Genomic DNA, 13,432 nt, shown 5'->3' with positions numbered 1-13,432 from the left:
CTGAAGTTTCTAAAACTGTTTGAATTATGTCTGTGAGTATAACTCATATGGCAGGCAAAAACCTGAGACAAATCCAACCCGGAAGTGGGAAATCTGAGGTTTGTAGGTTTGCCTATCCAATATACAGTGTCTTATTGCACTTCCTAAGGCTTCCACTAGATGTCAACAGTCTTTAGAACCTTGTTTGATGCTTCTACTGTGAAGGATGAGGGAATAAGAGCTGATTGAGTCAGGTGTCTGGCAGAGTGCCACGAGCTCATGAGAGAGAGTTAGCTGCATTCCATCGCATTTCTACAGACAAAGGAATTCTCCGGTTGAAACATTATTGAAGATTTATGTTAAAAACATCCTAAAGATTGATTCTATACATCGTTTGACATGTTTCTACGAACTGTAATGGAATTCTTTTACTTTTTGTCTGGCCTGCGCGTCATCAATTTGGATTTTGGAACTAAACGCAAACAAAAAGGAGGTATTTGGACAAATTATGGACGTTATCGAACAAAACAAACATTTATTGTGGAACTGGGATTCCTGGGAGTGCATTCTGATGAAGATCATCGAAGGTAAGTGAATATTTATAAAGCTATTTCTGACTTCTGTTGACTCCACAACATGGCGGGTATCTGTATGGCTTGTTTTGGTCTCGGAGTGCTGTACTCAGATTATTGCATGGTGTGTTTTTTCTGTAAACTTTTTTGAAATCTGACACAGCGGTTGCATTAAGGAGAAGTTAATCTAAAGTTCCATGCATAACACATGTATTTTCATCAACATTTATGATGAGTATTTCTGTAAATTGATGTGGCTCTCTGGAAAATCACCGGATGTTTTGGAGGCAAAACATTACTGAACATAACGCGCCAATGTAAACTGAGATTTTTGGATATAAATATGAACTTTATCGAACAAAACAAACATGTATTGTGTAACATGAAGTCCGATGAGTGTCATCTGATGAAGATCAAAGATTAGTGATTCATTTTCTCTATTTCGGCTTTTTGTGACTCCTCTCTTTGGCTGAGAAATGGCTGTGTTTTTCTTTGACTAGGTACTGACCTAACATAATCAGATGGTGTGCTTTCGTCGTAAAGCCTTTTTGAAAACCGGACACTGTGGTGGGATTAACAATAAATTTAGCTTTAAAATGGTGTAAAATACTTGTATGTTTGAGGAATTTTAATTATGAGATTTGTTTGAATTTGGCGCCCTGCACTTTCACTGGCTGTTGTCAAGTCGATCCCGTTAACGGGATCTCAGCCATAAGAAGTTCAAAATATCCTCCTGGGTGTCAGCAAAGTCTTATATGAACCCTTTGGTTGTCCTTATGTACATACACACACAGAGTTGCTGAGTCAGTGACTGTTTTTATTTTATATTTAACTAGGCAAGTCAGTTAAGAACAAATTCTTATTTACAATGATGACCTACCAAAAGTCCTCCTGCAGGGACGGGGGATTAAAAACAAAAAAATCTAATAAAAATATAGGACAAAACACCCATCACGACCAGAGAGACACCACAACACTACATAAAGACAGATCTAAGACAACAACACAGCAACACATGACAACACAGCATGGCAGCAACACATGAAAACACAGCATGGCAGCAACACAACAACACGGCAGCAGCACATGGCAGCAGCAAAAAAACATGGTACAAACATTATTGGGCACAGACGAAAGCATAAAGGGCAAGAGGGTAGAGACAACAATACATCAGGCGAAGCAGCCACAGCTGTCAGTAAGAGTATCCATGATTGAGTCTTTGAATGAAGAGATGGAGATAAAACGGTCCAGTTTGAATGTTTTTTGCAGCTCGTTCCAGTCGCTCGCTGCAGCGTAATTAGATTTGATGTATAAACATGCCCTAAAATCACGCAAAACACAAACACTCTGTTCAGTTTCAGGGAACAACAAGGAAAGTCAATCACGTCTCCAACATGAACAGAATACCACAGACTAACGCCATCTCACCTGACCAGCGGCAGTCAATAGCAGCATGGCACCTGGGAGACGGAGGTCCACATTCAATTAGACTGCCTTATGAAAGGCTGCTACACCACTCATTACAAGATATCTTGCGGTGGTACATTTCAATGACAACCGAACTGACTTTTGCATGTTGTGAAACGTCATAATCATCAATGGAAGAGGAACGCATGAGTCAGAGTCAAAGACTTAAGCGACTGCCAGTCAACCATTAGGCTAGATGACATCAGAGCTCAACGGAATTCACCTAGCACAACAAAAGGGTGGAGGCAGGCAGCCAAGGCGGGACAGAACAAGAGCTGCTCTAATTTCTAGGGTGTATTCCCACTCCCACTCCTACTGCTGGACTCATTCATTGTTGCTGCTGTAGACAGAGGAGATATACTACGGCCAGTCCCCCCCACCCACACACACAGAGAGAGAGAAACCTCCACAACCAGTCTGTCATTACACTTCTCTCGCATGTCTCCATGTCCACACTGACAGAAATTACCATCTTCACCCCCAGAGGAACTTCTGTGATGGTATGACGCTACTTCAAAGATATTCATAAAAACGAGTCAAACACTCCACTTCTCTCTCAGAAGGTTTCTCTTTCACCCACATGCCATGTATGTTTGCTTCTGTAGCTTGCATTATGCCACAGGAGTCATACTCTCTTAAAGTAAGCCTGTCTCAAACCAAGAGCTAAAACACTTCATATAGCCTAAGCACCCCTTAACACAACAACTTGATATCAGCACACTGGCATTGTAATATTCACAGTATATTCCATAAATGCTTACAATAAATCCTTAGTTATTACTTGATTTTTTAATTACTTTATTGTACACTTTTATGCTATTAATGACAGTATTAGTTTTACTGATAATTGTATTATTACTGCAGTGTTGAGGAAGTCCACAAGAAAATATATGTATATTGCACCGTTTATGCTGTATCCTGTGAATATGACGAATACATGTTGATTTGAACTTATGTAACAAAAAGGTACCCAACATCAAAACAGAAGAAAACATTTCTAACAGTCTAATTGCCATAGTGATTGGCAGCAGCACCCAAACCCTTCCGTGTTAAGAACGGTGGACACAGACTTGCTAGCTACGTTAGCTAGATAGCTAGAATTTTCTACAAGGAATCTGCCTCCCCAAAAAAGCTTCTCCCAAGTGGCTGTGACACCTACTCCCGTTGCCTGCTGCACTGCTGCTTGGATTCCACCTGGCGATCTGTTCACTGTCTGCCCTAGCCTGTCTCCCCCTGTTTGCTATAGGTACCCCCGCCACACTCCCCGCTCTCTTCCGGGCTTTCACTCACCTCCAGCACACATGCACTTACACACACACATGCACTTACACACAGCAGACTTTGGACTGATCATAATTTTAGGTAGGCTAATTAACTTCCTCAGAAACACTTCAATTAACTAGGATAGGACTACTATTGATTTATTTTCTCTCAGACTTTTATAGCTTACTGGACTCAGAGAGCTACTCTCTCAAGCTCGTTGGGGCGAGTGACTCTGAACTTACATGGCTAGCCCCAAGTCCTTATATTTCATTCTGCTGCTTTATGCTATTTGCCTCATGACTCCTGCGCACTTTGTTGACTATGAACTTGCTTGTTTACCCAACCGTGGGACAGACTATTTGTTCCCACACTCGGGACTCTGACTCTATTGGTTACATGGACTCTTGGCATCCCATCCTATCCAGCTCTCGTCGGCTTTATATTCATGTTAGCTGATGAAATTGTACAATATGATCTTGTTGCCATCTGATGCACATTCAAATGTCATAAAACATCAACATTGCAGAGCTCTCCCTGTCCTCTGCCATGCCCTGATTGTATTAATGCTGATCATATCTGGAAATGTGCATGTAGACCCTGGCCCATCTACTGTTGCTAGCCCCAATTCTGACTTGTGCACTGATATCTGTTTCACTGATTTCTGCTCTCGTAAAAGCCTGTTTTTTTTGCACGTTAACAATAGAAGCTTATTACCTAAAATGTATCAATTAAAAGTGTAGGTTCACAGCTCCAATCCAAATGTGTTGGTCATTACTGAGACGTGGTTAAGAAAGAGTGTTTTGAACACTGAATTTAACCTTTTTCAGCAAGACAGATCTTCCAAAGGTGGTGGAGTGGCAATTTTTTTACCAAGGATCACCTTCAGTGCTCGTTTGTCTCCACCAAGTCTGTCCCTAAACAATTTAATTAGCTGGTTTTAAGCATTAAACTTTCAAATAGCTCCATTGACCGCTGCTGGGTGTTTTTGGCCACCATCAGCACCAACCTGTACCCTACCTGCCCTAAGCTCTCTCCTGGCCCCTTACACTAAGTCTGAATTTGTCCTGCTAGGTGACCTTAACTGGAACATGCTTAAACCACCTGACCAACTCCTAAAGCAATAAGACTCGCTACATCCTTCAGATTATTACCAATCCCACAAGGTATGACTCCAAACACCCAGATTTGTATTATTATTATTATTTTTATTTTTTAAACTAGGCAAGTCAGTTAAGAACAAATTCTTATTTACAATGATGGCCTAGGAACAGTGCGTTAACTGCCTTGTTCAGGGGCAGAAGGACATATTTTTACCTTGTCAGCTCAGGGATTCGATCTAGCAACCTTTCGGTTACTGGCCCAACGGTCTAACCACTAGCTACCTGCCGCCCCAAATGCTACTCTCCTTGGTGTTATCCTCACAAATAATCCTGATAGGTATCAGTGTGAGGTTTTCTGTAAAGTGTGTGTGTGTCATATTCTTCTGAGTGAGTCTTTGAATTGGGAAAACCTGCTTAACAAGCTGCTTTCATAGGTCCTTGTTTTGTGTCTTTATATGAAGGGTGATCTCACACACTGCTGATGTGGGAGACAGAGACAGGACCAGCCTGTTAAAGAGGGCTGTGGGTTAGAGCACACAACACAAACAGGCAAGGAGAGATTGTTTTCTATCGAACAGTAGAAATTCACAATCAAATGTGGTGAGAAAGAGGAAGCACTCAAGTGGAAATGATGAGTTGCCTATTTCTGCAATAAGCTGTATGAGTCAACACAATGCTATAGTCGTGAAATTCTATTGAATGCCTATTTCTTGCTGATAGATCATTTTAGTTTAAAAACAGACTAGGCTAGCGAGAAAATAGGAAATGATGACAGACCCCACAGGGCCAGGTACACACCTGCTGTTCATACATCATACACACATCCTATCCAAGTCTCCTCAGAGCCAACACTAAACTGGGTTAGTGAGTGAGAGGGACAGTCAGTGCATTATAAATTAACAAAACTGGTGCAGCTCATGTATAAAGTACACATTTTCATTCATTAGCCTCACAGGGGGAAAGTATTAGGCCCAAGGCTATTATGTTCAACACAAAAGTATAGGCTGTAGCCTAGTGATAGACTGCCATAATATAGGTTGTGCATAGTGGGTCCTGTCCCGCTGCCGATTTCCAGGTGTGGCATGGAACTTATAAATAGACCAGTGGGAGACAAGCCTACACCGAGGTTTCCCTTTGAAACAAGGGCAGAACATCAGTTAGCACAAAATGTACTCTTAAGAAGACTACCGTTACTCCTTAAGGTCCAAGGATCTTGTGTTGTTATTTTCAGGAGGTAGACTGGCTCTGGCAGCCCACAACTCCATCTAAACGTGAATCGATTCTCAATTGCGAAACGGTTCTAGAATCATAAAGCCCTTTATTTTTAATGTTACACCAATATCATTTCACTATGCAAAACATACACTTAGTATACAATGTTTTAACAGGCTTTATCACAGTTGCACCTGACAGTATTTTTCAGGGACAACACGTTTCTGGCAGCCATCTTCCGTTACACACAGGTGTTCATAGCATGCTACATAGCTAATGATCACAGGTGGTCCATCTGTTTCACATAAACATGCGCTGTAACATGGAGATATGGCGTTGTGAGAACAGTAACCATAACCCTATAAAAAAGGTCTATAACAATTTATGCTTTCGTCTTTAGAAAATGATTTCCCACTGATATGAAAGATAAGGTCTAAGGCTAAGGATAAGGCTTCCAAAACCGTACCGCAAGCGATGCACGTTACGCCTTGATCACACCTACAGTGTACTTGCGCAAAATGGTTTGCAGCATCTGGATGTGTGCAACAAAAGTTTAACATTCACCTTCTGCTAACATTTCTGTCAAGCTGTCTATGCGTACAGTTGGACGTATACCTTTGATAAATCCAACGTATGCCCCACACAGAACGCACGGCTGCAAGGCAAACGCAGTGTTCCATTGGAAATTAATGTACTCCTGGTGTACCAAAATGCAATGACGCTGTCAGTGTGATCAAGGCGTTACTGTTCAGACCGAGCGTTGGGGATATTAACAAAACTCCTTCCTCCAATGACTTGTGTAATGTAATGGAACGGAGTCATTCAAGGGCTTAAACACCAGTGTGACATCACACAAAATAAATTTTTCTCCAGTCTACACTACACCCACCTATTATCTCTGTACTCACCCACTATAAACGAGTTCTTTGGACCCCACAAAACTATACAGTATATTTACACAGGATACAGTGCCTAACTACAGGTAATATTTTTTTGTTTTTACAGGCAAAGGGTATAAAATTCATAAGGGTATAGAAATTATACATAACAGCAGATCCTATGCAAACACCACTGGGAAACCAATGTTGTTGGCCTCTTTGTGGCATCCAATCTTGCCAAGCGCAGCATCATATTTGAGGAGATTAAAGGGGGACAAGCAGCCTAATATTCAACTAAATGTTTTTCATATACCTAAATTCTAGACTACACTCCATACAGATTATGCTCAACATAGCCTGTCAGACTGAAAAAAGCAGCTACTGTAGCTAGTTGTGTTCTGTTGTTGTGTAATGTCATCATGTCACCTAGAGAGTTATAAATTACATACATCTTAAATGGAAAACAATACAATGTGTACTGGGAACAGTCTACAATACACAAATAATTAAGATATCTAATCTACTGATCAGTCGACTGAAGTAGCCTGATTTAATTTCCGTGTTCGGCCCTTCTGACTACCGCTGACACTATTGCAGGAGCAAGTTATTTGGTCCATGTTTATTGAATTTTGTTTAATTTCCTTACATAAATAGATACTACTATGTAATATTTCTGGTCTTAGACCAGTGCCTCCAGGCAACTTTTCACGATTTCCTTTGAAACATTTGTTATTCGCCCTGGCTTGCCACGCAAACGTCGCATCTAACGTCAACATTTCGTTCCTCCTCTTTCGTTTTGTTTTGTTTGCTTACGCCAAGTGCGTAAATGAGTATGTGACCAAATACCCGTTTAGGAGCACAGATCATCTCACAACATTACCAACTGGTTATCTAGCTAACGAAATTCCTTACTAAAAACTGACTCCAGGGAGCTTTTGCAAATTGAGTTGAGTGAGCTAAACCACAAATATGATAGCTGTCTAGCTAACGTTAGCTTTGTGCACCACCAACCTGCCAACGAAATTTTCCAAGACCGAGCTTTTTCCAGCACTCTGCCCACCGACCACAGCAATTTGCGGTAGGTCCAAGTTACAACTCTGGCCGATGGAACTGAAAGCGTCCTGAAGTTTGTTGATAAGGGGGATCAAATCTTCCATCCCCCGGTTCCCCATGGTTTCGTTGGATCGGCTCCCCTCTGGAACTAACGTTAGACTACTACGTTAACGTTACTAGTTAGCAAGGTGCTCGGGTTACTCCGAAGTGTTGAACTCCACCTTTCAAGCCGCCCTGTCTTCACTCTGTCAAAGGAAAATATGCTGTTTAAAATTGTGTAACTCCCAATTTAGTGGGATTACAATAACGTGTTCTTATATATACAAAAAATACTCAAAGTCAACCAAACGAAACGGATAGAAAACTCACAAAACAAAACTTCCACCATCCGGTCAGGCAAGTCGACATCCGACCTAACCGGTGATAAGGCTACCGCCTCCTGTCAATTAAATAATTGGTCAATCTCACTGCTCGTCTCTAATCACTCTCCTTTCATTGGCTAGTTGTTTTTAACGTCAAAGGGGTGCGTTCACCCCTGGACATTGCTTCAATGGGCAAATTAATACTTGATGATACAATTATTAAATGAAAAGACATGCAAGGATAGCTTCTACGAGTTTGCTGTCAATAGTATTGTAATGGAGACATATTTTTGACAACTCAATGCAAATATTAGATTATTGTAGTTCCGGTATGTCACGTGCTTGTTGACGTCGTCTGTGTGCAACAACATGGCTGCGCCCATAGCCAGAGGAGCTGCAACGAGCAGCCTTGAAACAGGCATGGTTGTCAAGAAAGCCGTTTCTATCGTTGCTCCTCTTGCTCTCCGAATCATCGCCGAATGTCCAGTGACCAAAGCGAGGGCTTGTGATCTCACACTCCCTCACTGTACGGTCAGCACCCCAGTGTTCATGCCTGTTGGTACACAAGGCACGATGAAGGGAATCACTGTGGACCAACTCGATGATCTGGGATGTCAGATTTGTCTTGGCAACACATACCACTTGGGTATGAGGCCGGTAAGTGTAGCCCAATAATGTAAGAAAGGAGCCTAAGTTACTCGTTATAGTCCAATGACCTTACATGTTCTGTGTAAAGGGGAAATCAGAATTTGCTACATCTATTTTTGGATTTATACATTAATGATATGTACCCTTTGATTCTTGAAGAATATAATTTATAAATGCCTCATGAGCTTAGTTCAACTGTCATACCCCCCAAAATATATACAATATAACTTTGTTTTACTCCAATCTTTGTGAACAAAGTTAATGTAAACAAACACAGTATAGCTTCAACATGGTCAAAGCTATAATTCTGATATCATGGATGGTCAGTCCTTGCATCCATACCTCTGTCTATGAATTTGAGAATGGTTACAACAGTGGTGGAGAGGGTTTTTTGTTATTGTTTCAACTGCTGATTTGCGCTTTAAAGGCAAATTTGCTCAGGAAGCCAAAACAGCCAAATACTCCATCTAAACGTTAATTGATTCTCACTTGCGGTCCGGTTCTAGAAACATAAATCCCTCTACTTTCATATCACATCAAAATAATTTCGCAAATGCACACTTACTGTAGACTGTTTTAACTGTTTTAACACAGTTGCGGCCAACAGTGTTTTTCAGGGACAAAAAGCTGTAAAGCTGTGTATAACCCTATAAAGCTGTGTATAAATGTAACCTTTTGTTTTTCGAAAATTATTTATTGCTAATATGAAAGATATAAGGTCCTTATGCTTCCAAAACTGTACTGCAAGCGATGCGTGTTAATGTTCAGACTGAGCTTCAGGGCTCTTAACAGAACTCCCCTGTATAGAAGACGCCTTCGTCCAATAACTCTTATGTGTAATGTAATGGCACTGAGAGTCATTATCAAGGGCTACATTAAGTGGTGCTAGGGCTATTCACATTGTGTATCAAAGATGATTGACCTTGTAGACAGCTCTTTGTTGTCAGTGTCTGGTGTGCTGCAGACAGTGAGGATGGTGTTGTCTGTCTGTCCGATCACAGGGTCCTGAGCTGATTGAGAAAGCAAATGGCCTGCATGGCTTCATGAACTGGAAAAGAAACCTTTTGACTGTGAGTATCAGCTAATGTGTTGACTGCGTAAGTGGGCTAAAAAGAACAAGGGTCTCTTTCACCCAAATGTCTGCTTTTCAAGATATGTGAGCATCATATGATGCAAAATGCATCATATGGGGAGGATTTCTGTATTTTGAAGGTCACATATCTTGAAAACTTGAGTGCTGACAAGAAAAACATTTTGGGACTACAGTATGTCAATGATGGACTATTGAAACACAAACCAAAATATAGTTTTTGGTTGGAATTTTACTTGAATCCCTACCATTTCTACATAGGACAGTGGGGGCTTTCAGATGGTGTCTCTTGTTGAACTATCTGAGGTTACTGAGGAGGGGGTCAAGTTCAAATCTCCTTACGATGGGAAGGAGATCCTTCTGAGTCCTGAGCAGTCAATCGCCATACAGAACAGTCTGGGTAAGAAGGACACAATCCAGTATCCACTCCCAATGAATCAGTCTGGAAAGTAAAGCCACTATACTTCAGGTAGTACTCCTGTTCTTAATTTTAATATCGCACCATTTCTGTTTTGTCCAGGGTCAGACATCATGATGCAGTTGGATGACGTGGTCAGCAGTACGGTGACTGGGCCGCGGGTGGAGGAGGCTACGTGGAGATCGATTCGCTGGCTGGACCGCTGCATTGCAGCCAATAAGAATCCAGATAGACAGAACCTGTTTGCCATCATCCAGGGGGGCCTGAACGCAGAGCTGCGCAAAGCCTGTCTAGACGGTAATATGTTCCCCCCTGTTTCATCTATGTCTATCCTCCCTCAAAGCCATTCAGCACAGCAAATTGCTCTGTCTTCATGCCAATTAGCTAATTAGTTTAACATCTTATTTTGGAAATTTCCACTGGAAATACAGTGGAAAAGAGCTAATGAAAAATACATTATCTGATACCAAATTTCGTGAAATTTGCTTATTTCCAGAGGATACATTATTTTTATTTTTTTTCTGTTCCTGTGCTTTTTACAGAAATGACAAAACGGGATGTTCCTGGCTTTGCTATCGGTGGGCTGAGCGGAGGTGAGGAGAAGGATGATTTCTGGAGGATGGTGACACTCAGCACAGATCACCTGCCTCGGGAGAAGCCTCGCTACCTCATGGGGGTTGGGTATGGCTGCCATCTTCCTTATGTTATAACAGCACATTTCCATGCATAAATGACATAAATTGCAAATGTTTTGTTGTGCCGTACAGATATTTTTATGTATGTGGTTCATGTGTTTTGCTGTGGGTCACAGTTATGCAGTAGACCTGGTGGTGTGTGTTGCTCTGGGTTGTGACATGTTTGACTGTGTCTTCCCAACACGCACTGCAGTAAGTATTCCATTCTCTTACATATTATGAGTCACCTACTCTCTATTAATTTACTTCAAAATAAGTATTCTTATCACAAGTGCAGAGATACCCAATAGCTTCTTTTATAATTTAGTCCATAGCAGTACTACTTTCTTTATAATGATTATGTTGATGATTATGGTTATGATGATAATGAAGTGATCTTCTTCCTTTCATCCCAGAGGTTTGGCTCAGCCCTGGTCCCGTGGGGATCTCTGACGATTACCAAGAAGCAGTTTGCCAAGGATCTACAGGCAATAGACCCAGACTGCCAGTGCCCCACCTGCAGGAGGTAAAGCCATATTAACCCTGGTACACTGAGGGACAGAATACGGAGGGTTGAAGGAATGGAGTTTGTAGGGGTTAGAGAAACTGGTTTACAAATCTCAATTCTCTTCAATGGATGTTTTTAGTTGTAGGCTGAATGATTCTGAGGATTGTTTTCTCATGGGGCGGCAGGTAGCCTAGTGGTTAGAGCATTGGGCCAGTAACCGAAAGGTTGCTAGATTGAATCCCCGAGCTGACAAGGTAGAAATCTGTCGCTCTGCCCCTGAACAAGACCATCATTGTCAATAATATAACTGACTTGCCTAGTTAAATAAAGGTTAAATATATCTATTTTTTAAATACATTATCGGTTTTCTTTTGCTCCCCAATGACTCCAGGCACAGTCGGGCCTATCTGCATGCTCTGTTCAAGAGTGACACCGCAGCCATGCATCACATTACCATCCACAACATCTCCTACCAGGTCTGTGTTTTTAGAATGGTTTACTTACTATTTGCCATAGATGAGATAATAACCTTATCTTTGCGTCCAGCTCACTCTGATGCGGTCGCTGAGACAGAGCATCATAGATGGTCGCTTCCCAGACTTTGTGAGGGCATTCATGAAGAGAATGTTCCCCTCTCCTGAACAGTATCCAGGCTGGGCGGTGGATGCTCTAGGAACAGTCAACATCACATTGAATTAAACTGCTTTACACAGCCTGGGACTTCCTCTGAAATGGCCAATAAGACCTTTTATATGAGAAATCAGATCTCCTTTTTAAAAATTGTTTTGTTTGTTATGAAATCGCTTTTTCTACTTTTATGCTTCACTTGGGTAATTGCTTCTGCCTGTATATTCTGTCAGACTTATTACTGAATGGTTCAATGACGGTGATGTGCCTGAATATTTTACTGTCTTTATGATTTAGTTACGTTCATGTTTTGTTACAGTACGGGTAGTTTTTTTTTGTCATTTATATGCTAAACATTCTGTTGAAAGTTATGAATTTACATTGTACTGCTTTCAACTCCTGTCAGACATACAGTACTTTTGTGACATCCAGTTTTCACTGCAGACCTTTTCAGTGTATGATAATGTGGGAGTGGAGTAGTGTTGTTGAAGTCCAGGAACTGTCTCCTCTGATATATTCAGACACTTTTAGTTGTTACCATGGCTACAGACCAGCGGCCCACCCTCTTTAAATTCCATGCATGACTTCTAACACAGAAATGTGGTCATAAACTAACAATTAGAGAGATTCGGAACATTTCCTAGGGCTTATTATCGACCTTTACCAGCAGGAGGAAGCAAATACATTTCTATAATTGAGTTCTGTTTTGTTGTGCAAGAGATGAGGACACAGGAACCCACATTTGTGTGCTTTTGACTTTGGGCCACTAGAGGGCAAAAATATTCTAAACCTGATGAAAATGCACGTGAGCCAGATTACACCATCTGTTTAGTTGACATGCTGGAGAAGTTTCATAGGAAGGAATGGGAATTATACCCACCCAGTTTGGTTCAAAAGCAGAGAAGTAGAGCATGTATGGTTTAGTCAGATTTGCATGCTGAGGGCAGACAGAGTAGTGGCAAACCAATTCTCAAGGAAGTGGCTTAGGGGATCACAATTTCCTGTGTCTCCGAAGTGCTACTTTCTCAAACAAAAAATGACACCCAATACAATGAGTTCCAGCAGTCAAGACAGTCGGAGGACAGAGAATAATAGGGTGTCATAATCTGCCATTGAAGCACACCAGGATCAAAGACACATTGGAAAACAATAGGCAAGATTTTTTTGTTTGATTGGTTCCTGTTTTTCTGTTAGAAATTGAGGTCCTTTCTGTTTCAGTTTTTCATTGTAAGACATCTAATTAAAGCTTTAATAGGCTACATTGCAGTTGTAAAAGCACCTGTTGCCTCTAGTTGAGAGACAAGATCTTTAAATAAAGGCACCCTGTATAGGCTACATAGTTTATACATGGGTTGTAATTGTTAATACCTGTCAGTTATTAGTTTATCATGCTAAACATATAATAATAAACATGTAATAGTAATGAGCAAGTTATTCTTTAATGAATCAACACGGTTGACAATCACATTTTTACCTAAATCTGTGCGTGTCACTTGAATTAGATTATTTTATGGGATATTGTAGTCCTATTGGATGAATTCTCTAAGAGAACACAAATATTAATTTTCACAAAGTCTGCTG

The 13,432-nt window shown here is 41.0% G+C and overlaps 2 protein-coding genes across 10 annotated transcripts in view; one reads left to right on the top strand and one right to left on the bottom strand.

The window, feature by feature from the left end:
- The window catches only part of LOC120040756 (dynamin-2-like), a 41,269-nt gene extending 33,316 nt beyond the window's left edge, over nucleotides 1-7,953 (bottom strand). For 8 of the 9 annotated variants that reach the window (XM_038985821.1, XM_038985799.1, XM_038985805.1 and 5 more), the window contains exons 1-2: nucleotides 7,894-7,953; nucleotides 7,483-7,769 (exon numbers count right to left, since the gene is read on the bottom strand). In XM_038985821.1, the coding sequence (XP_038841749.1) occupies nucleotides 7,483-7,643 (161 nt within the window). In that variant the 5' untranslated portion in view covers nucleotides 7,644-7,769; nucleotides 7,894-7,953. The other variant, XM_038985800.1, reaches the window with a different exon arrangement.
- Nucleotides 7,954-8,251: 298 nt separating this feature from the next.
- Nucleotides 8,252-13,216, top strand: LOC120040744 (queuine tRNA-ribosyltransferase catalytic subunit 1-like). The gene is made up of 9 exons (XM_038985793.1): nucleotides 8,252-8,543; nucleotides 9,536-9,604; nucleotides 9,886-10,024; nucleotides 10,145-10,339; nucleotides 10,585-10,723; nucleotides 10,854-10,929; nucleotides 11,133-11,242; nucleotides 11,616-11,700; nucleotides 11,771-13,216. Exons 1-9 carry the CDS (start codon nucleotides 8,256-8,258, stop codon nucleotides 11,921-11,923), a joined length of 1,254 nt encoding a protein of 417 aa, XP_038841721.1. The 5' UTR covers nucleotides 8,252-8,255; the 3' UTR covers nucleotides 11,924-13,216.
- The last annotated feature ends 216 nt before the right edge of the window (nucleotides 13,217-13,432 follow it).

Source organism: Salvelinus namaycush, chromosome 3, assembly GCF_016432855.1.
Source record: "Salvelinus namaycush isolate Seneca chromosome 3, SaNama_1.0, whole genome shotgun sequence".
Classification (NCBI taxonomy): Eukaryota; Metazoa; Chordata; class Actinopteri; order Salmoniformes; family Salmonidae; genus Salvelinus; species Salvelinus namaycush.
The sequence above is the reverse complement of the archived record's forward strand: the minus strand, read 5'-3'. Positions and strand labels throughout refer to the sequence as shown.